Genomic DNA, 24438 nt, shown 5'->3' on the forward strand with positions numbered 1-24438 from the left:
GCTGGGCGGCCCCCTGTCCCCCCTTTCCCCCCACCCCTTCCTGGCGGTGGCAGACTGTCACAGCACCCTAAGGTTTATTGGCTCCCTCTGGGGAGCCAGCATTTTTTTTCCATAAATTTTGTTTTTTTTTCCCTGTGGATTTTGCAGACTTTGCAGGCAATGCCAGATGTTATGTAATCCATGAACTTTGCAAAATAGTGATGTCAGTAATTGGCTTTTCATGATAGCTGGCTTGCTTGTAGAACTCGCTGCTACAGAAACAAGAATGAATGTGGAAGTGGGTACTTAAGCAAATACAGATTTTGTTCTGTAATTTTGGCTTTCTCACCAGTTTCTGCACAAATAAGCCATGTTTCCACCTACCTGGAGTGTAAACTAATTATGTTGTTTATTCTGCTGCCTGGGAAGAAAGAAATATACTGTTGTTTCTGTGTTAAGAAACTTGGGAGGGGCTCCCATCCAATGGTTATTGGGCTGTGTCATTACAAAGCGTCAAATATAAAGCTGCTTTTGTTTTCAGTGGATCTGTATCCAGCAGCCCAAAGTCTGATTTGATGCATTCAAGTCTGCAATATCTTTGCCAAATATCTGCATTTTTCTTTGAATTGCAACTGATTCTCTTTTTCAGATAATGCTCAGCATGTACAGGGAACAACAAGGTGTAGAGGAACTTCTGACAGCTCCTGAGCTTCAGTCTTTAATTATAGCAACAGCTTCCCTCTGGGACAATTGCAGCCTTTCATGGAAAGCACCCACAGGCCGTGTGCTTCGGGCAATTTCAAAGGCCCAGACCAAAAACAGCATCATGTATCTACAAGGTTTGTTTTTAGTAACTTTTTTCCTGTGTATTTGTGAAGGGAATTCTCCTCCAGAGATGTTTATTGGGATAGGTTTTCTACAAGGGTGTTTCAGAATGTAATGGCAACTTCAAAATAAAACCATTCTGGGTACCATGATCATTAACCGGACCGCATCACCCCTCTACGTAGTCATAAACAATGGGTGCATTCATCAGTGCTGTCATCAGTGTCTTCCTAGCTGCTGTGTAGTTTCTCATTCGTTGCACACGAAGTAGTTTTATTTTGAAATTGCCATTACTTTCTGAAACACCCTCATTTTCACTGAAGAATGGATTTTGACTTTTTGCATTGAAGATCCATTTAATACTGCTTGAATGTGGAAATGAAAGTCCTGTGAAACAGAAAATGACAGCTGCGTGTCACAGTCCATCCTACAAATCAACTCAAAACCAAGAGATATATTAAAATATTTAGTTATAAGTCATTTGACCCCAATGAACACAATTCCCCCTTACTCTACAGCCGTGGTTCTCAACCTGTTTGCCATAGTGGGCTGCACTTGCATCTCTCAGTGTATTATGTGGGCTGCACCCACAGAACTTACTTCCTGTGTGTCCATTTAAAAATGTTTTGTATTTGTTATCTGATAGTAATGCAGGATGTCATGTGGGCTGTGGCCCATGGGTCGCAGGTTGAGAACTACCTCTCTAAAGGTATTTCCTTTGCTATTCCCTCATACTTCGCAGTTTTCAAAACACTTGAGAAGTCGGATTGGTTGCCAGTAACAGCTGGTTTCTTGCTAAATGGAATATCCTGTTAGGGGGCATGTTTAAGATGAAGAACATGCATAGGTTACTAAACTCTACCCCTCAGAAGAAAAAATCCGGATAATTTTGTAATCAACACCTTGGTGTCAGCACTCTCTCTTGGTGTTCTTTATGTTCTTTACTTTTATACAATAGTGTCTGACATGATTTTGTGGGCCCTTCATTCACGTTGCTTGTAAGATTAAATAGTCATGTAGCAAGAGGTAGTCTTGACAGTAGTTATGTTGTCTAAGAATTATGATTGGGGCCACGTTTGAGACAGGCCACTAGAACAGAAGAAAGAGGCCAGTCTCCAGTGGTAGCTTCACAGCAAGATGTGTATGCTTCATACTTTGCATCATTGAACAAAGGATTAATCTTTGTATAAGCATTGCGCAGAGTGCATGATTAACTGAGTACAAGCTAATTAAATTATTCACCATCCATTTACCTTATATCAAAAGGGCGGGGCTTACAACATGTAGGTTTCATTGGGAGTGTGATTAACATTTACGTTTTTGAGTCTTGAGAGAGTTCTTGTTGTCTAACAGTATTTTGTCAAGATATAAGAGAGAATTTTTACTCTAATCTGAAGGTCAGCACTTTACTACTGTACCTCTTTTCTCCCTTCCCTGAGGCCAGAGAGAAATTAATTACCCTTTATTTGAGCAATGTAATTTTGAGCATGATGCTATGTTTTGGTCAGTGATTTTGCAGTTGAATTCTTAGTATTAACCACCACATTTTTTTAAAATTCACAGCTATGGACTGCATTAAGATAGCCATTCAGAATCTGTTTAAACTGGCTGACACCTTGCCTGCTTGTGACATGTGTGAAGCAGTCAGTATCATCTTGTGTTTCATGAAGGATTCTTATCCTATTTCCCCTGCTTTGCTTCTGGAATTTGAGAATAATGATGGATACCAGCTCCTGCTAAAAATTTTACTCAGGCAAGTAGAGAGTCTTTATTGGGTTTCTAGGGGATGATAAAGCAAGGGCTTAAATACAATTTTCAAAGGCTGTGTCGATTCACTTAAAAATTTCAGTTGCGTTTTAGAAAAATCCAGGTAGGTCTGTGGGTATGTAAAGCACTAAACTGTTGTTAACAAGGAGTCTGATTTAGCAAACCAAGAGCAACATTGCACTGCTGTTTTAATAGGGGAAGCAACACTTAGCTTCTTCCGTAGAAACCACAGGTTGAATTGGCAATTGGAGAACTTAGTCTAGAGATGGATTAGGGACTTACCAAACCTATCAGGTTTTTTTCTACAAAATCTACCTTGAGGGGAGAACTAGATTAGAGACCCTCCACTCCCACATCATTACTAGTTGTGGACACTTAATCCAGAGGAAGTATTTCACCAGATGGAGCAACTAGAACTTTTGACTGCTCTATTTAAAAACTATTTTAAATACAAGCTGTTTGAAGCTGATGGACTCATTGTGCCAAGCTAGGACAAATATGAATGTAACTGAACAAGATGTAGAGGCATTGGTGGATCCAGGATCGTGGTGAGGGGTTGCAGCCACACACCCCTTTAGCTGTATGGCATGTATGCCACATGATGCAGCTCTGGATCCCAAGGGTGAGACCCATCACCACTCCTCCTCTTTTTCCCTGCCACTGAATTCACTTGCTGAGGGGAGGGGGCAAACAGTGGTGGCACTCACCCCCTTGGGCTCGCTAAGCCAAGTGACAGCAGGGGCTTTGGCCAGAGCCTGCACTGACCTGCTGATGAGCTTGGAGTTTGTAGTATACATGGAGCTTTGGAAGGAGCTGCAGCGATACACTGGTGAGCTCAGAGAGCCCACCGCATGTGCAGTGCCTAACTGAAGGGGGTGCAGCCTCACTGCCGTACCTCACTGGATCAGCCTCTGCCTACAGGCAATACTCCCTAATGTATCCCCCACTTGCTGGCGTTATCAACAAGGCCCGGTATCTGCCACATTGACAAACAGTAAAGTATACACGAACAGTTTTGTCAAAAGCACTCTGTGGTGGTATTCTGACAACGTTAGCTAGGTTTTCAGGTTGAGAGCCTCTTCTACCTTTACTATCCAGCATTATCTTCCCACTTTAGCATTTAGCACTTTAGCATTTATTCCTCCCACCTTAACATTTTGTTTCATTGCCAAGGCCATGTAGAATTATATGGCAGGCATTCCTGGTAGAAATGCAGCTTGTGGTGGCAAAAGAGTTCTTTGGCTGATAAAACATATGCCAGTTCTCTGAACAAACACATCTGTCCTGGGAAAAGGATTTCTGTTGTGAGTGTAACTGAGCAAATTGGTACAGCTGTGTCAGTTGAGATGAGGGGTATTTTTTTACATTCTCAATTGACAGCTATGGAGAAAAATCTTTTAAGATTTTGCTATGCCTAAGAAGCAAAAGAACCAGCTTTGTATAGGGTCCCAGGCTCCTCACCTTCCCAGCATGCTTTGCTCAAAAATGATTGATAATCAGGCTTCCTTTCTCTACTCTTTTTTAGTGAGCTGACTTCCCCTACACTCTCTTCTCTAGGTAAAGAGGAATCATCTAGTTCTGTTTTTCTTCCTCCCCCTCCCCTAGTCTTCTAAAGCCAGACCTCCTGACCCTAAGGACTTACCTTATTGAGGAAGAAAGGATAGCCCCAATTCAATTTCATATCAGTTTGTTAAAAAGTATGGTCTCTTCTTATTGAGGCTTTCCTAATCCTTATTGATAGCTTTCCCTGCCATTGGCCCTTGTCCAGAGATTTGTACGTTCCAGTAGAGTGAGGTTTATCATTTGCTAGTTGTGTATCTTCTGAAACAGGGTGCTGGAATTCTAGTCTTGATCAGCAGAACTGGTGAAAGTTACCAGAATTTGTAATTTTTTAAAATTAAATCCTTTGTCAAAATTTGAAATTCCGAGAGACTTTCCAAATTCTGTCAGAAACAAACTACCATGGATTACATAATACTTCTGTATTATGTATACTTTTGTACTACATATAATCAGACTTAATTTCAAGTGAGACACTTTCTCTTTGACAGTCATTTATTGACAGAAGCACTTCAATAGTCTAGTTCAGTTTGTGCCTCTGTGCTGATCCAAAATATGGTGTCACAATGTGTATAGTTGGTTAGGCCATTAGACTGACTGCAGGGTAATTAAGTCAAACAGTTGAACAGAAAACAAAGTAAGCTAGGAGAGGGAAACTCAATATTGGCTGTGCTATACATCATGGTAATGCAAGGACCATATGTGTTACTGTGCCACAAGCATATGACTAAGTCCTTCAGTCTTTTTTCTAGGTGTGAGGATTTACCCCATGATGAAGGACAGCTCTATCTGGAAGAGGTGCTGGACATCATGACTTGTCTCACAGTTTGTGGGAAAACTGAACTGAAAGTTTCTGGCAATATTGCTCACCCTCAGTTACCACACTTTGATTTGGAACAGAGACAGTCATCTGGTACAGTATATATATTTACAGACAGCAGTGTGGGTATAGCTTAGGAAATAAAGAATCATTGTACTTTATGTGTGTATGACAAAGGGATGTAGATATATCTAGTTGGGAGGGCATATCAAGGGGGTTCCCCAGGGGCATGTCCTTGGTCTGGTATTGTTTAACATCTTTATTAATGATTTGGATGATTGGATTAAATCATAGAAGTGTAGGGTAGGAAGGGATCTCTAAAGGTCATCTAATTCAACCCTCTGCCTGAGGCAGGATCATCCCTGTCCAAACCATTCCATATAAATCCTTGCCTAACCTATTACTAAAACTACACAGGCAGCCCTGTCATACAACCGCAAGGCATAGCACCCTAACCTGCCACGGGTAAAACAGGGGGACCATGGTGGCCAGTGTCCTGCTACTGCAAAGGTTGTTAAAATATGCCCAAAAGATGCTCCAGAGGAAGGCAAACTCCCCCACAGTTAATATCAATCTAACCATGGGGTAATATTCCTTCCTGAGCCCAAATGTGGTGATTGGACTGACTTGAATGGAGGGGCAAACCATCTAGCCAGGAACCCCTGGGTTTTAGTTCCAGAAGGAGCACTTGCACACCCTAGTCAAACTCCCCAGCCTTGGCTGCAGCCACCATCCAATGCTTCTGAGGAAGGCAAGCCCTCCCCCACAACCCCTTCCTGTCCTCATGTGCCAACAAGCAAAGTCTAAAAGCATAGGAAGTACTCATGGTATAACATAGGCATAACTACTCCTGACCAATGCTTATCTAACCTTTTCTTGAACACCTCCAATGATGAAGATTTCACAGCTTCCCTAGGCAGGCTTCTCTGATCTTGAGTCTAAACTTACTTTGCTGCAACTTTAGGTCAGTGGTCCAGAGTCTGCTCTCTGCAGCAACAGAGAAAAGGTGTTCCCCCATTTTATGGCAGCTCTGAAGACATTTGAAGACTGCTATAATGTCCCCTCTTAAGTGCCTTTTCTGTAAACTAACCTTCACAAACCCTTTCTTATTTTTGTTACGTGCCTCTGGATCCTCTCTAACTTCTCCATGTCCTTGAGTGCCTGCTTAGCAAATTTGTGGTGACACCAAGTTGGGTGTAGTTGCAGACACTCTGGAAGGTAGGGCTAGGATCCAGAATGCCCTGGATAAAGTGGAGAAGTGGAACAAAATCAAGCAGATGAAATTTGACAAGGACAAGTGAAACTCTTGTACTTGGGATGAAATAACTTCCTGGACAAATACAGACAGGCAATCATTGACTAGATTGCAGTACTGAAGAGAAGGCAACAGAATTCTGGGCTCTACTAAGAAGAGTATCACAAATCAAGGGAAGTAATTTTTCCACTCTATTTGGCATTGGTGAGGCCTTACCTGGTGTACTGTGCCCAGTTTTTTGGCCCCAAACTTCAAGAAAGGTTTGGACAGCTTGGAAAGAGTCCTGTTGAGAGTGACAAAAATGATTAGAGGCCTGGGAAGCAAGATTTTCTCTGTGGCTATAGGGAGCAGGACTAGGAGCAGTGGCCTCAAACTGCAGCAGAGAAATTTTAGCTGGAGATTAGGAAGAATTTTATGACTATGAGGATGGTTAAGCATTGGAACAGGCTACTACGAGAAGTTGTGGAGTCTCCATCCCTGGGAATTTTCAAGAGCGGATTAGATAGACACTTGATTGGAATAATTTAGTCAGAGCTGCTTCCTTCCCTGAGCAGGGGGTGGGATTAGATGACCTCATGAGATCTTTTTCAGTCCAATTTTCCCATGATCCTGTGACCCTATATGAATTAGCATCTATTTTCATGCATTGTGAATGTGGGGGATTTAACTACACAAGTCAGGTAATATTAAAGAAGTCATGCTGTACATGTAACACAGCCAATAAATTTGATTGTCCAATAGGAACAATGGTACAAAAATGTTCCGACTCATTTTCTCAGTTTCCACCCCCCCCATGAAATGTCTTCATAAAAAATGGCAGTAAAGATGTGATGTTGTTACTGTGAAGGTCTTGGGAATATACAAGAGGCAAAAATGTTTGTGGGTGATATCTTTTATTCAACCAACTGCCTGGTTAGGATAGACATAGGCAAGCTTTTGGGTATCACAGTACCTTTCCTCTGGCCTTAGGAAGGCCATTTTTTTCCTCAAGGGTAATTTTTCCTTAACAAATTTTCAACTATAATGATTTTAGTGGCAAGAGATCGACTGAGAACGGGAGCCCATTGTACTAAGTGCTGTATAGTCACAAAATAGTAAATGGCCCCTGCACCACAGCCCTGACAATCTAAAGGGACAAGACGGACAAAAAGCTTGGGGAGTGGCAGAGCAAATGGTTTGACAACACTGTGTTCGTGTCACTGCTTTTTTGTTTTTATTTATTTTTTTTGGGATGGCCTTTTGGTTGGGAATGGGTTATCTAAATCAGAGAGACCTGGGAAGAAGGAGGGACTAGAGAAGGTAAATGGAGAGGGGAACAGAGCAGATATGAAGAGGAAGGAGGAACAAATATGGGGAAGGAGAAGGCTGTAATGAGGAGGCAGGGAGGAGAGGAGCCAGGGGCAAGCAGCCAGTCAGAATCCTACCTTCCAGTGATATCATCAGTGTCTGATGGTTTTTGCTGTGGTATTCAGAGGCTGCTCCCATGCCTTTTCCTCTAACTTTACTTTCTCCTGCTCTTGGAATTTCTCCCTGGAGTTTTCCTCCCCCAAGCAGACATAGGTCAGGAGATGTTGTACCGCTGTAGTTCTTAAGCCCTCATAGGGGAAGGCATGGAGCCAGAGGTAGGTGGGGAAGTGGAGGACCCACTGAATACCTCTCTTTTCCCCCTGCATTCCTCCAATAATGCAGTGTATGCTGAGTGCATTTCTGTACCCATGGCTTCTATTTCTGCTCCTCGATATGCCTCAGTGCTACAAATAAGTATCTGTTTGCTGTTAAAATGATCTAGCTTGATTTTGTTTCACAGGACTGACAGTGAAAAACCTACAGGCTTTTCAGGTGTTGCAATCCATCTTCCAGAAAACCAACAAGCAAAACCTCTGTAAGAGAATCTTATCAGCTATGAAAACAATATGGACCTGGGATTCAATGAACTTTTTCCTTCTGGAATGGACACTACAGCCCATTTCCCAGTTTGTTGATATCATCCACCTCAAAACTGATTTGGTTCAGATCCAGTTCTTTGAGCTGGTGGAGTCAGTGGTCCTAGAACTGTCCTACATCCCCCATGAAATTCTGAAGAAAGTTCAGTGTTTGATAAAGGAAAACCTTGTGCCGTTATGCACCTTAGCCGCTCTGCGGTGCCTTTGTAGCATTACCAAGAGAGATTTGCTCTTCACCGACATATTCAGGGACTCAGGGCTCTTGGGTCTGCTACTGGCTCAGCTGAGGAAGCAAGCTAAGATACTGAGGAAAGCAGGTACTTCTTCTTTTATTAGCACTGAGTTGTGGGTTTTCTGCAACTGAAGTTTGGGAGACTCATGTGGTGTCACATGTATACTTGTGTAGAAGCCTGTGAAGATAGAGTACAGTCTGCTGAGCTTGCTCAGAGGGGAAGTTCAGGGTGAGCATAGCTATGCAAATACAAACTCTGCATAAATGTCAAAAATTGCTCTTATGGCTATATATGTGCCACTTAGATCCATAATGGTGAAATAGGATTTGGCTCTAGGTGACTTGTCCAATGTCACACAGGAAGACTGGCTAAGCAGCAGTTGAACCCAGGTTTCCCAGATATCCCATTAGTTCTTTACCACTAGATTATCATTCTTATGCTGTATTTTAACAATAACTCTAGGTTTCTGACATAGGCTGTGAACAGCATTTGAGGAATAGGTATTTGCTGAAAAACTGTGTTCTCTATCTGCTTTGCAAAGCTCTGGTTACCAATAGCCAGATGTCTCATGGAAAATGTCTGTCCTTATTGATACACAGCTGGAACCCAGGCACCCAGTCCTGAACAAGGCATTGAGAAAGAGCTAACCTGTGTGATGCTGAAGGTGGTGTCTGCCCTAGTTGTGGGATCTGTAAGGAATGCTGGTAAGCGAAGAAGTTTTGACTACTCAAGCTTCACCTCTGGGGTACTTAATAGCAAGTAGCTCTGCTACAGCATAATAAGCATCAGCATTTTCCCAGTTTTTGCATGCTTCATCCATTAACTGAAGTGGAGAGCTAGAGGTGTAGAAATGACCGTCTTGCTTGAGACCGCTTGTCCATCTGCTATGGCTTCTGGATTCCAACAGTGCCTGATTGCTGATGCATCAAAGCAGCAATGGAAAGTAACTCCATAATACCTCAGGCTAAAATAGAAACTCCCTTCTCAAGCCATGGACAAGCATTCATTTCTACTGGTAAGAATTTCTCTGAAATTCTTAATGGTAGAAAAACATCTCAGGAGCTGGAGAGTACATGCATTCCAGTCCCCTGGCTGGAGACCTTCACAGGTGAGCTCTTCAGCCAGGGAGCATTAGAGAGATGCTCTTTGAGCTACCCCTGCCCTTAGGGGAGCCCATTAATTGACAGCTTGCCCCTTCACCTGCCTGGGAAGGGAACAGATTGTCACCTGGCACAACTGAAAAGCAGCAACTACCACAGACAGCCTTGGAAGGGGTCCAGCCCCAGGAGGGATGCACCCGCCCCCCATTTCCCAGCTCAGAGCACTGGGAAATGGATGGCATTTTTCTAGCTCAGAGCAGTGAGGACATTCTGCCACAGTGGCAAGGCTCCACAGGGCTTGCCACTGCCTCTTCCCGTGCTGCCTTGAGTCAGCCCAGAGCAGTGGGAGTAAGGCAGGAGCATTTTGCTATAGTGGGAACCCCTTCCAGGAGGGTGGAGGGTTCTGGTTGCAGGAGAATGCCCCCCCCCCCACCTGCCCCCAAGCAAGGTGGCTGGAGGTGGGTGAATTTTTCAGGGCAGGATTCCCACAGGACTCCCTAACAGCTTGCCTTTGGGTGGACAGAGGGAACCAGTGCTCTCCTTCCTTCAATCTCCCTTGCAGGGAAGGAGAGAGAGCAAAGGACTGTGGGATATTAAGTGTCCTCTACACTGAGAAGCATATAACCATTCAATTTAGATCAGGAGGAGAGATTCCACTTGGGTATCTGCTTCAATCTTGCAGAAGAGCCAGTTCTCTTTCACAAGAAATCTCTTTATCCACTGTACTCTCTCCTTTTAGTGCTAGGAGAAAGAGCTTTCTTCCAGCACAAATGTAGTGTCTGCTCATGGACTCAGTCTGAGGGCTGTCACTTTTTTCTTTTTTTTAGTTTGTCTTAGTAATCCAGGCACAATTATTATTTCTTTACATTTTGTTAGAGGTCCCAGCCAAGATAAGGACTGCCTTGTGAAAGCTACTTCAAAATAGAGAAATAGGCCTTGCCATTAATGGCTCACTCTAAACAGACAAAACAGATGAAGGGTAGGAAGGTAAAGAGAAGCACTTGCTTAAGGACATGTAGCCGATCCGTGCCACAGCCAGGAATAGAACTCAATCTCCTGAGTCCAAATCCAGTGCTCTGTTTCCTAGAAGCCCAGAAGGAAATATTGGAAAGGTGTATGTATCTTTAAAATGAGCTTTTTTCCTCCAATAATTCTTAGTTTTGCTCTGTTTGCGATTTACTGGGACATCCCAAAAGACTAAATTCTAACAAAAATATTTTATATAATGCCTTAATGGTATACTGGGGAAAATAAAGCAGTGTTTATAGTTCTATTATGGTGCAATCTCCCCACTCCCATCTGGACTGTTTCATGTTAGATAACTGCACGTTCAGACACATGATGGTTCATACATGCACAACAGATATTTGCACTCATAAGCTAGGTGTATGCAGATGAAGATCTGGAAAGGGTCTTCTGGATCATTAGGTCCAACAACTTCCTACCATGTCATATATTCTGTTTCAGTCAAGTTCCATCTTACAGCCAGTTAGGTTTCTTTCCACACTACTCCAGTTTGGAGGCTAGTCCGAAATTTCATTGCTCTAAGAATTAGAAACTTTCTCAAATTGCCATAGTCCTTCAGCTTAAATAGCTCTCCCCCTCCCCCAGTATTTCCCCCCCTTCTTCTCTTCTGTATGTATTTATAGATGCATTATGCACCCAGCTTTGTAAATCTGTATTGAAAACTATATTATAATTAAACACCATGTGAGTGTTTAATTATACTACTTAAACTAATGAGCGGTATATGGTTGGTCCCTAGTTGTTTTGAAAGATTATGGTATGGTACCATACATCAAGATATTTTTGGATGATGAGTGCTACCGAAGTGATACCCTCAGCATTTTGGAGCAGCTGTCAGTCATCAACACTGAAGAATACATGAGCATAATTATTGGGGCCCTGTGCTCTTCCACACAAGGGGAACTGAACCTGAAACTGGATCTGCTTAAGGTGATTAACATTACTTCCTGTTTTGCATGACCTATTCTCTAAAGTGGCAGTATTGATTTTTCTTATTTAGAAAAGTGAAGTCAAATGGAGGGGCAGAGTTAAGGTTGTTTCCATGTTGGTCACTGCATATTTTAATCTTTAATTGCCAGAATGTCAGCAGCAACTCCATGATGTTTTGCAGAATTTAGATGGCTGTCCAACTCATGGCCTGTGAGGGGTTAACTTGCAGCCAACAGCCTCCTGCTTAGGGGCCACTCCTTTTGTGGCCAGGGTCTTCTCCTCCCTCCTCCGGCTTCCACTTCCTGCATTGAGTGTGGGTGGAAAGGGCGATGGGAGATCCCAGAGAGACTGTACAGCCTGCGTGGCAGGGGGGTGGTGATTGGGCGAGGCCACATGGCATGCAGTCCCCAACCACTCAGAACTTGGATAGCCCTGCTTTAGAAAATAAAATTTGGTTCTACAATAATATGATGCAATTGTATATACAGTGGTATGGTGCAGAGATATGGCAGGGAGAGAAAAGAGGCATAGAGAAAGAAGAAAGCATAAATCTGGAAGAAAAGGATTGTGGGTAGAGGTGAGCATGTGAGAAGTAGAAGGGGTGCGCTAGCTGTATGGTGAGGGTAGGTGTGAAACAAATGACTTTATTCTGATTTGGTACTGTTGAGGCAATGTTGCCATGGTGGTTTATTCTGATTTCACTCGCAAGGCTGTAGGACAGGGGTGGGCAATTATTTTGGGTGGAGGGCTGCTTACCGAGTTTTGGCAAGCAATCAAGGGCCTCATGACAGGCAGCCAGAGGCAGATAAATTCTAATTTCTAAATTTTGTAGGGGCCCCGCAGGCTGGATAGAATGGCCTGGTGGGCCACATCTGGCCCGCAGGCTGCATTTTGCCCACCCCTGCTGTAGGAGAATGTTTAGGACTTAGTTGCACATTACACTTAGTATGTGTTTATATTTAGATCAGAGAAAGGATTAATATGACTTAAAAAGTTTTCTGTGAAGTCACAAGTTAATGCTTACTGGGATCTAAATATACATCACAGTACCACATCAGAGTCTTGAACTGGCTCCGAGATGATCTCAGAGCTGAGACTAAAAATCAGCTGATTTTCTGATTTCAGCCCTAGGATCACACCAGAACCTTGAACTGGCTTTGGTACAGTGTGGGACCTAGGAGTGGCACTGGCAGCACATGGGAGCTGTGACCTGGCAAGGCTGTGGTGTTGTGGCAGAGGCCTAACAAACAGCTGTTTGTCAGGGTCTGAACCCCCCAGTGTACCATAGTTTTGCTACTGCAAGGCTCCCATGCAGTAAGGACGCAGGGAGCCCAACAAACAGCTTTGTCAGGCTCCCCCTATCATACTGGGTTGGTACTGTTGGATATTAGCTCAACAGGGGTTAGGTAATATCATCTGGAGATGCTCCTCACCAGAAAAGGCCCAACTTTTTATGCTATGAAGGCACTTAGCATGGGCTTTACTGTCTGGACACTCAAGCTGCATCCCAATGAGTATGGATATGTGGTATGTGGCACTGCAGACCTGTCTTTGGTGCCACACCCTGCACATGCAGGCATTTGCCACGTGCTTCCTTGCAGTGCAGGGGGATTTTTGACCCCAGGAGATCAGTGCCTTAAAGCAAGATGGTGCACAGGGTGTGCTGCCCAAAACTGGAGCCTGGCCTGTCAGATCCATGCTCCAGCTGCCAGCCAGGCTCCCAGCTACACAAGTACCATGGCTGCAGCTCCCCAAGGTCCCCAGGTGAGGCTGCTAGGGCCAACACAGTTGTTGACTCTAGCCTCCCCTATCCCACCTGGGGGAGCATGCATGGCATGGGCATTCCCTGGGAACAAGCAGCAGCAGCATAAGGCGTACTATTGCTGCTTGTCCCCAGGGAAACAAATGGCTGCGCTCATCTGGACATGGCCTCAGACTCTAGCATTAAGTGCAGTTAGCATGTGCTAAGTGAAATATATAACAAAGCCCGGAGAGAAGCAGAGAAATTAATATTTGAAGGTTGGAAAGGGATTGGTATATACTCCCTAAAGAATTCAAAGAGGTCTCGATCTGAAACTGATCCAAGTCAATGGAAAGGTTGTCTCTGTTTTGCTCTGGATCAGCCCTTGGCTGGCAAACTGGAGAACTACAGTGGCATGAGCATTCGTTTGGGGTTGCATTTCACACCAGTTACCAGGCCAGATTTGAAGTACTTGATCTCTTCATTGTAGTTACTGTGGTCATTTAAAAAAAAATCTGATAAACCAAAGAACAACGATGATTGTTCTGACCTGAAAAATAAAACTTCGCTTGAGTTTATGGGGAAGTTGATAGCAGCTTCTGAACTAATATAAAAACAAATGTGGCTTCAGTGCCTAATTCTGACAAATGATAACAATGTTAAAACATAATATAAGCAAATGAATTTATTATCTGCCCCCATTGGGACTGTGATTGTGTTATACGCAAATTCAGATTGATTTGCTAATATATATTTAGCTGTTAAACCCTGAGCCCAAATGTGATTAGCAGTACAGTATTCCAGCATGGCACGTGGCCAATTATGAGGAATAACAAATAATGGAATGTGAAATAAATTCTGTTATCCATAACTGAGTTAAGGATTTCCAGCAGACATCAGTTTTATATATTCAGGGCAGAGGAATACTAACTCATAGGCAATTTAATTGTAACTGAGTTAGAACTGGAGGAAATGTGGTTACTGCTGACCTTTCCTGAAATGTGTCAAAGCCATCCTGATAACTTCAACTCTGACTTATTAAATTTACTCCCTGTTCAGAGGCTCTGCCTGGTTTGATACATTATCATGCAAAATTGAATGACAGTAATAGAGTCCCCCCTCCTACAGTTCTGGCAAACCTTTCTCATAGTAATAGATCCCATTATAGCAAGATATTTATGATAGAAATGTTCCTCTTCAGCGGATTTGGAATTAAACCTCTCATTTGATTTGGGAAGCTTTTCTGTACTACTTTTGGCCAACATGAGATTAGCCTCTTGAGAGAATCAGCAGACAAAACTAAATTCAGAAGGCTTTTCCACTGCCCATTTAGACTGTTATTTGCATTTAATAAATTGCATAATATTGAAAAATAATGCAAGTATTAGAGGCAAATATGCTGGTGTTTGTTCTCCCTTACTGATTTTTACAATGGCCCATTCACTTTGCTAGATTTACCCTGTATAAGTGAGATAAGAACCAGATTTAAAGTACTGAAACAGTCCAAAGGTTGGGATAGATTTCATGTACACTTAATATTGATACATATAGCTGAGTATCACTCAGAAGCCCATCAAAATATTCCTAATGACTACACTGGACTTTGGATCAGACCTGTATTGTTTTTCGTCCAGTGCACTGTTATAAATGTTACTTAGGCTTGTCCCTGTCAGACAGCAAACCATTACAACTGATTTACTTCTGAGGGAGCCTGTTATATGCAGTATTCTCTAGGCCATGTTGTCCAGTGTGGTCCAATACCGCTCCTCTTGTGCATGTGGTCCAGTATGGCCTCTCATATGCACATGGCTTGGTTTCAGGTTTATGCATGGTAGGACTCTGCCTATGGCCCTAGTTCCTGGAGTTAGGTGATTACACAGAAATCTCAGTTTTCATTTTTTAGGCAAAAGTAAGTTTCTAGGCCTCCTGCTTGCAGAAAAATTCTTATACAGATGAATAGATTGTAGCCAGTGTATGACTTCTGCCTGGGTCTGCAGACTGCATGAAGTAATAGTTCTGAGAGGTGCAAAGTGTCTCATACACCCCTTCCTGATGATAACCCCAAATCCACTTTCTCTCAGTGATCAGGCCAAATAGAGTGTCTGTGGCAGGAAAAGCTGGGCAGTTGGATTAACCCTTCCTGCCTCACAAACAAGATATACTCTGGCTGCTGGTTCAAAAGCTGGTGAGGGAGAGAAGGGTCCTGGGACAGAAAAGGGCCTCTCTTTATCATTCCTTGCCTCCTGTATAAGAGGGGAGGCTCCTTGTAGCTGCATAGGGCCAGGGGCACTATGTCTTTTAAAGAAGAACACAGGTGAAACTGGATGGACAGGACTTATGGTCAGTGTGAATGGTTGCCTAGGGCTTCCTGAGAGGAGCACGAAACCTCCCTTTTACTGGCAATTGTTTATTCCTACTTTAAAGCCTGGTCTCCGTCACAATAGAGAGGTACCATGGCTAGGGCTGGGACTTTGGTTTCCTGGTTTGATCCCTGTTAGCATCCTCTGAGAGTTGCCATAGGGTGGAAATAGACTGTTGTCTGATTTCTCGCTTGGGCCACCTTAAACATTTTTAAAGCAACACAGATATAGAGCAAATAGATGTCCCTACCCTTTATTGACTCACATGACAGAAAAATCAGTGTTAGAAAACCCTGCTTTCTCCACTGCCCCAGACCTGCACTTTGGATCTGGGGCAGGGGGAAAAGTGCTTCATTGCTCAGCCAGCCCCACAGTGCTGGTTGGACAGGGGGAAACCCTGCTTTCCCCGCTGCCCCAGACCTGTGCCATGGGTTTGGGGCAACAGGAAAAAGTGTTACCCTGCTCAGCTAACCTTGTGGCACTGGCTGAGCACAGGACCCCTGAGAAAGCAGGGAGATCACATCACTTTTTGTCCTGCACCACCAAGTGAGACATTGCAGCACAGCTAAATCACTACATTCAGCAACATCTGTTTCTTGACTATGTAGACTATTTTTGACACCATCTCAAATTTCTTGTGGTCTGTGTAAGTTTTCAAAAGAAAGAAGAAGGTTTTTTTGCCAAAAATGCCAGTTCCACATCCTCCCAACTTTTTGCTCAAAGGTTAAAGTTTTCATTAAAAATATTGTTCCATAGCCCCCACTTGGTACTGTGCATAACACTGCATTATAAATCTTGCTCGGCCTTCCTTCTTTTTGGTTCTGCAGTCTCTCCTGAGGATACTGGAGAACCCCAAGAGCCGTTCAGCTTTCAGAACCTGCAGTGGATTCAATGGGCTCCTGTCCCTTCTCGCAGACATGGAAGGTGCATTACAGGATCCACCCTCTGGACTGTGGGCTACACTTGGACGCAGCCAGATCCTGGAGCTTATTTTCTACACGCTGAAGGGAATAGCAGCTGCTCTGCACTTGGACCCTGTGAACAGCAGGTTCTTCCAGAGGAATGGTTTCTTTGAGAAGATGACAGAGGATCTTGGATTGCTTGGTTGCTTTTGGACTCAGGAGGGGAAACAAATCTCCATAAGCCTGGAGAAGACAAGGACATTTATGGAGTTCTTGAATGCAGCCTTCTGCTCATCAGAGTCTTTCCCAACATGGCTGAAGAGCTGCATACAGATTCTGAGTTTCCTTGACCATATGGTCAAAGGTACCCTGCACCTGGAAAGTTGCTTTATGGATATAAAGTTAGGTGTGGAAGAGCCACCAGCAGACACCTTGGAGGGACGGCATGTGCAACAAGAAGTTCGGAGTGGCAGCTTCAAACAGCTGGATAACAAATTAGCAGCTTCTGACTACAGGCCCTGGGCAGACTCTGAAGAAAGGTAGGTCTTCATTGTTGTTCTTTATTATAAAAAGACCAACACGTACAGAAGCAGCACTACTTGGGGTTTTTTTGCAAGTTTTTCAGCTCTTTAATGGAGGATGGTGTTGCATTTTACATGCTGTGGTGAATGAAGCTTTGCAAAGCCACTGGGTAGCTAGCTGCTAGTAATATTATCTGCATTTTACAGGGACGGTTGCAGTAAACTGCGGCACAGATGTGACATGTCTTGCAGTATAACACACAGCGAGTCTATGGCAGAATGAGGAACTTACTTCCTAACTTCCACTTTATAAAAGGCAAATGACTGCAAATGTTATTGCAGGTGTCTTTGTAGAACTCAATAGTGGGATGGGTGTCTATGAGGGGCTTTCAGTTTATCTTTTGAAGTCTGGAATGTAGGATGTGTGAATTTTGTAAATATCAAGTAAGTATTCTGATCAAATACCAAGGAATGGTTATAAATTATAAGAATTTAAAAATTAGTTTAGCATCAGCTTAAAACCACCCAAATCAAGTTTGATCCCTGCAGTGGAACAAAGTGACACCTTGAAGCAATCTAAATAAGTAATACATCACTAATAATTACTATAAATGCCCTATATGAACAACTTAAATTCAGGAGAATTAAAGAGGAAGCAGACATGATTACATGTATGGAAGTGAGAAGGACTGGGCTGTGGTCAGAGGTAAGGAACTGTCTGGATGGTTCCACAGATTTTTAAAAAATCAGGTCTGGGTTTCTTTGGTGTATCTCCTGTACTAAAGGAGGTATGATGCAATAGCTACACCCGGATGACAGGACAGTGGACAGGCCTGAGCTCCAACACACCAGAGATGGGAGGGTTTGCCCAGTGAGTCCTACGCGCCTGTAGTTAATTTCTTCTAAGTACAGGTTGGATTAGAAGGAGTGTCTCAGATTATTAGGTTTGAGAAATCTGAGGGGTGTGGCCAGGGGCAAATCCATCCAAGATTTGGCAAAGGAGGGCGCAGGAGCAGCAACCCGAGCTGCAGGAGTGGCTGTACCCACAACTACCAGGTTCTCCTCCCACCCCCCACCCCTGGTGTGGGCAGACCAAGTGTGGGGAGCCTTTTGGTACTTTTTAAAGTCTTGAAAGCAGGCAAGATTTTCCCCACTTCTGCTCTGTGGTCACAGCCATGCCCCCGCAGCCCCGCCCACTGCTTTCCCTGCTGTCCCAGGGGCAAAGTCCACATCTGTTTCTTCCCACTACTGCCACGCTGAGCAGGGGCTGGGCTCAACTGGGAATTTGATAGGACAGTGGCAGCAGTGATGGGTGGGGAGGTGTGTTACCCCACTCTTCCTGGGCCCACCAGACCAGGCTCAGGGAGGGGGAACGCTCCCATTGCTGCTGCTGTCTCTGTCCCAGCTGATCCCAGCACCCACGTAGCCTGACTGGAGCAGGTAGGAGCAGCTCTGAAGCTTCCTCCATCCTCAGGACAGCAGGGAAAGTAGCAGGGGCAGGAGGAGAGCAGGAAAGGGGAAGGGAGGAGGGATTCTTATCTGCTGTAGCTACTTTAAAAAAGTCCCCAAAAGCTTTCCTGGCATGGTCCAGTCCAAAAGGGGAGTGCAGCCATGCCACTGCAACCTATCTAGATCTCCCCCTTGCTCTCTCAATCTACCCTTGATCCCATCTATGCTACTGCCTACCAGGGGAACTGTGGTCTAAGCACAGTCAACTTTTCACCAGTGTTCTCTATGCTAAATTTCTGAACACGTGGACACAAAAAGGAGCCATATTGAGCTGAGGCATCAGCAGAGGAGGGAGCTGGACCTCAGAAGCACTGAGGAATACCAAGAGGGCAGGGAAGCTTGCAGGGCCACTATTATGCTGCTAGAGTTGCTGGACTTGGAAGTGACAACCGTTCTGACTGCTGCATTTTCTGAAAATGAAAACATCATTTAGTTCACAGAGCCAGTAGCTCTCAGGTTCTTCCTGAGAACCTGTAGCTTTCCGTCTAGCACAGCTACCTCTTAGTGGCTTTTCTCCAGTCACACTTCCTCTCAAGAGAGGATGCTTCTCCCAGAGCGTTCCTTGGCCATGCGGTTCTAAAGTAGAAACCAAAGTGCAACAGATGACAGAGGCCTGTGAGGCACCTTAGCAGAGAGGTGAATACTTATCTTCGCCCTTTTAAAGGATTTCCTCTTTGCTTGATTTTAGTCTTAGGGTCTGATGATTCATGCAGTCACTTTGGTACCCAGAGGATGTAAAATGCTACTTTTTTGATGTGGTAGCAGTCTCTTGTGTGTTGCCCTCCCAGTTACTGTCCGTGGTGCAGGGCACCAGTTATGGGTCCTTTGTTCTCATCTGAAGCACAGCCCTGCCTTCTTGAGTGTGGTTTATGGCTTTAGTGCAAATATCTAGTGCTCTTCATGTGACAGACTGGTTCTCTTCTCCTTGTGTTCCTGTGATTAGAGAAAACAGTTTTCTGCAAGCTGTGTGTTAAGTGAGGCTGATCCCTCTTTGGGAGGTAGGCTCTCCCCTGCTGTGGAAGGGCTGCTACAGCTGCTGTGGCACAGATTTACAGTGATAATAGTTCTTCAGATTTACTGGGGCATCACGCATCATCCCTGTAGGCTCCTCTGTCTTATTTTTAAGTAGCGGCCCACATTGATTGGATTTGGGATTAACAGCCTGATAACACCCGAGCTCTGTGAGCAGGGAATGACCTTGAGGCCTACTTCAGAGCCCAGAAGAAGTGAGTGAAGACCAGTGTTAGGGAGCTTGCTGGAATGTGCCAGGCAGTAAGATATGCCCTAGTGAAAGTAGGGTTGCCAACTCTGTTTGAATCTGCTCTGGGAGGTCTCCAGAATGCCAATGTACCCATGACACACAATGTGAATGTGCCTGCGTGTTTGCATATATCAGTTACGGATTGCAGTGTGTAGACTTTACGTCAAGAAGGCAAATGCACATTACCATTACATTTTAAAAACCCACTGGATTACTGTATACATCAGATTCAACATTTAATATTTATTTTAATGAATGCCCTATCATTTGTCTCCTGAAGGACTCTCAGCAATATCCTAGAGATTTATTTCTAATTCCTGGAGACTCCAGGGCAGCCCTAACTGCAAGGTCATGGGGACGGCGGGCCATGGGACCTGCTGGGGATTCTGGAAGAGGGGGAGCTGTATTCCAACCCTGCAGAAAAAGCTGTGGTAGTTCCAGGAAGAACAGAGACTTTGGATGGGGCTTTTTTTGTATCCTGTTCTTCATTTTAACACCAGGCAGGCATGTGGACAGGCACTCAAAAATCGTAAATAAGAATTATCTCAGAATTATGAGATTGCCTTAAACATATCAGTTTTTAAAAATGATGTTTTAGGTCTTTTGATTTGCCTTCTCCTGTTTGAGCTTCCAACACATTTTCTAGCTTTTCTCAGCAGTAACGAGGGTTACAAGCGACTTCTCTTCCCTCCCCCCCCTTAAATAAAAGTTGAAATGTTCAGATTATCACAGGGCTCTAGGAAATGGGGCTTTAAGAAACCAAATTTACGAGTTGGTCTGTGTAGTTTTGGTGACATATATCATGACTTAATATTCCAGAATGAGAAGCCAAGTTCCTCTCTCGTATAACTAGTTCCCTTGATTTGAGTGAACTTATGTTGAAGGAGTAGTCATTATTGGGTTCAGTAAATACAGGCATACAATGAATGAGAACTAAAAAATAAACTTGAAGTGTGAAGTGGTAGACAACCTCTGCAGACCCTTTGTATATCTCTAACTAACCTAACTGAGGAATGATCTCCCAGTTCCCAATTTCTCCAGTCTAAGTATGGCAGTGTCTCTAAATTATAACTTCCACTGTAGAAGATGATTTGTCCAAGGAGCATAGCCAAAGAACAGAAAATACAGAATACAACTCACCTCCCATTTGTTATTCTACTAGCACATGAGCTGTCAGACCCAATGGTAAGATCCAAGATTGGAACTGGAGTCTTGCAGCCAGAGGACAGTCCAGAAGGAAGCCAGTGAGCCAGGGGTCAAGCATTACTAAGTCGGGACCAAACTGTCTTAAATCAAAGGAAGCTGGCACTTGTAAGCAAGGCTGTTGAACAACTTGCAGACCATTGTGTTGTGTTGCTGCTGCTCCCTCAAAAAATTAGGAGTGGCTAGCCTGCTGCACCTCAGTTGTCCATTAAGCACAAGCAAGGCTGCCTGATATGGCTCCTGATACTGTTGATTTCTGTGGGAGTTTTGCCAGAGATGTTGATAGGCCAGGATTTTACTCAGAGGTTTCTGCAGCATGCCTCCTCATCTTGTATATATAACTCATGGCGCACGGTGCTAACCGTGGCCATGGGCAATTGTTTGGGACCTGGGGTACCACATAGCTCTACCGGCTGCTCCGCTCTCCTAGGAGTGGCCAGAGGCTTCCTGAGAGGCGGCTGCCACTTGCAAGCTTCCCTCCCACCACTCCTGGGAGGCACAGGACTGGACATAGAGCAGTGAGGGGGGGTGGCATGTGGCTGGATGCAGAGCAATGCCAGTGCAAGGCGGTGGGTGGTGGGTGGCAGCTTCCCCCTCACCCCTGCTCCTGGGTGGCGGCGGGGTGCAGGGTAATGGATGGCGGCACTCCATCCCTGCCTGCCCCTCCATTCTTGATGGGCAATTCACTATTTTAATTATATACAGGAGGTAATTGCTACATGCTAATGGACATTAAATAATATAAAACCTTTGGAACTCAATTTACAATACACAAGGTTGAGTGTATACAAAAATAACTTGATAACTATTTACACTAAAAGAATGATCAAATCAATTAATACATAGCTAATAACTTAGGCACCATGTTAGATACTCATTATATTAAATCCCTAATTAACTATTCACAGCCAATAGCCAATTACCCCGACTTACGCGTAATGAATGGTGGGAGGAGCAGTCCCTCACTCCTCTCATTGCATGCTTGCAGGCTCCACCTGCCTTGGGGTATCCACAGAGGCTCAGGCATCTCACGATTTGCAGCAACTGTTTCCACTCCAGACTCCTGCAAAACACAAATTCTCCTCCACGCACCTCTGTGCGCTCTTGTCTGCCTGGGCATGGCCTCTCCAAGCTCACAGAGTTATTTACACAGTTAAACACGCAGCGGGAGAGCAAGCTGCCGCTGGCAGACCTGGCAACACCTCTGGGCTCACTTTCCCTTAAGGCACTCGGGCATACCGAGGCTTCCCCTCAGGTTGTGCCTCCTTGAGTCTGAACCCACACAGGCATCCTGGGGTTTTCCCTAGCTGGCCTCTCTTTCTGCCAAGCTGTCCCAGTCCTGCCACAGTCCTTTCCGTAACCACTCACACAGGGGGTTTATCACCTTCTTACCAACCCCCAAGCCTCCAAGCCCAGCGGGGAATAGCTGTCCCGCTCTCGTGTCCCCACCCTAAAGAGTTTGTTCAGCTCACTTAAGAACTTCACTTGCTCAATCTAGGGGTCTGCTCTCTCTTGCTTGACCCTTTAGGTGCTCCACTGGCCTCTGGCCCACCCATGAGGTGTCCAGCAAGCAACCGCGGGATGGGACTATGCTCCAGGCTCTTCTCAGCCCTTCTCATACTGTGCACACCTCTCTCTGCACCCTGGGAGTGGGAAGACACTGCGGTTTTAAGGGGAGCCGCCCAGCCAATCCCTGGGCCGGAATTTTCCTGGGCTTCCAAACTGCTTTTTGAATCTTGCATCCCCTTGCTGGAGATCATACTAAACTACAAATATGGCGTCCCTGCTGGGACAATCGTGCATCCCTTTGCCGGGGGTAATACAAACTACAAGTATGCTGTCCCTGTTGGGACAGTCTCCCTCAAGCATTCAGGCAGAGCCTGATGTAGGACACATAGAAGGTAAATTAGTGCCCCTTAAGCTGCCTGTTACATATAGAAATTAAAAAAAATTATAGATGCTTATTCTTATGTGGGATAAGCTATCATGGCTTCACGGATGTCAGTGGAATAGTAGCCATTTACACTGATGCTGAATTTGACTATATAAACATAAAGAGTAGCAAACAAGTAATTTTTTTTTTTGCAAGTACTGTTTAATAAAGCAATATTTGTCTTGAAGGTGCAGTAATATTCATCTGTCACAGTGGGGCAGTGTGCCACATGTTAGTTACTTTGCACTGATATATGAGCAAAGTGTTCTGGAAATGACTTAACAGGTGTTTATTTATAGACATTGCTCTCTTTCAATTTCTCTGTAAAGGCTTTTTATGACCATTCTGTTATTTATTCTTCTGTTTTATACAGTAGATTGGTGCTTGCTGTTTCATTTTTTACATCCCATTAGGGCTGCCAGACATTGTCTGAAGTTTTCTCTCTGGGTTTTATATGAGAAGAATGGCATGTCTGATGATGCTGGACAGCCCACATCCGGAGAACAGTGGTTTTCAATCTTTCTGGACTCAAGGCACCCCTCCATAACTTCTGAATGTAGTGACACCACATGTTAAAAAGTATTTTTGTTAGTAAAGCGCATAAAAATCATAGATAATAAAAATACCGTATTGGCTGTATATGTACCCTGATACACACACTGAAGAAATCAGCATGAAGTATCACTGTTTAAAATAATGGGAAAAACCACAATATATTTATTCAATAGTAGACCTATTTTCTATTTCCCCAGATCAGTGTTCATCAGCCATTTTAGGCTGTGGACTGGACTTGACCCAGTTCAGGTCACAGGTGGATTAATGCTAGGACCCACACACTGATGTTGCTTTTCCCTGTGGCATCACAGGGAGAAGCACTCGCATCTGGCAGGCATGGATGGGAAAGCAAATGCAGCTGAAGCCCCCACTGCTAAATGCTGCTGAAGCTTCACTTCTGTAGGCGTGTTCTGGTTCAAGGATTATAGGTTGCCAAGCCCTGTCCCAAATGATCAAGTGAACTCTCCCACCATTGCTATACAGGGTCTAATTTCAGTGGCTGTGATCCACCCGTAGGCTCTGGAGTAGGCACTATTTTTGTAGTGTCTTGTATTTCCCTGCACAGGGAACTGTGAGCCAGCTACACAGGGAAAGCCTGCTACACTATCTTGGTTATTATACTTGAAATACTCTTGAGATTGTGAAAGTCCCAGGACGAGCCTGGAGATAATTTCAAGCATCTGTCTGCTTTCAGTTTTTCCCTATACTTGGCAGTAATCAGTGTCTTCTCTGACCTGTCTTCAGTCCAGGCTGCAGCAGTGAGCCCCATCCTGTCCTAACGGCTTCCTTGCACAACATCTTCCAGAAACAGAGGCATGAAGGGCAGGTCCACATGGTGACCACGGTGGTGGGGAACCCTTGAAAAGATCTTGTGGCTCTCTGGTTGAGAATCACTGCTCTAGAAGGAAGGTTATAGATTTAGTTCAGAGATGCAGCCAGAGGTTTGGGTACTTCTGAATGCCCTCCCTGCAAAGTTTTGGCTTAGAAATTAAACAAGAAAGCAGCTCTCATGAGA

At 44.3% G+C, this 24438-nt stretch overlaps 1 protein-coding gene across 1 annotated transcript in view; it reads left to right on the plus strand.

Moving 5' to 3' along the window:
* WDFY4 (WDFY family member 4) overlaps window positions 1-24438 on the plus strand; it is a 376632-nt gene that overhangs the window by 57773 nt on the left and 294421 nt on the right. Inside the window, exons 6-12 of the mRNA XM_019502557.1 lie at window positions 629-818; window positions 2368-2557; window positions 4884-5044; window positions 8014-8466; window positions 8982-9086; window positions 11248-11438; window positions 16367-16980. Coding sequence (XP_019358102.1) covers window positions 629-818; window positions 2368-2557; window positions 4884-5044; window positions 8014-8466; window positions 8982-9086; window positions 11248-11438; window positions 16367-16980 — 1904 coding nt within the window. The remainder of the gene's footprint in view (window positions 1-628; window positions 819-2367; window positions 2558-4883; window positions 5045-8013; window positions 8467-8981; window positions 9087-11247; window positions 11439-16366; window positions 16981-24438) is intronic.

This window comes from Gavialis gangeticus, unplaced genomic scaffold (assembly GCF_001723915.1).
Source record: "Gavialis gangeticus isolate Ggan-Ray unplaced genomic scaffold, GavGan_comp1, whole genome shotgun sequence".
NCBI classification, from domain to species: domain Eukaryota; kingdom Metazoa; phylum Chordata; order Crocodylia; family Gavialidae; genus Gavialis; species Gavialis gangeticus.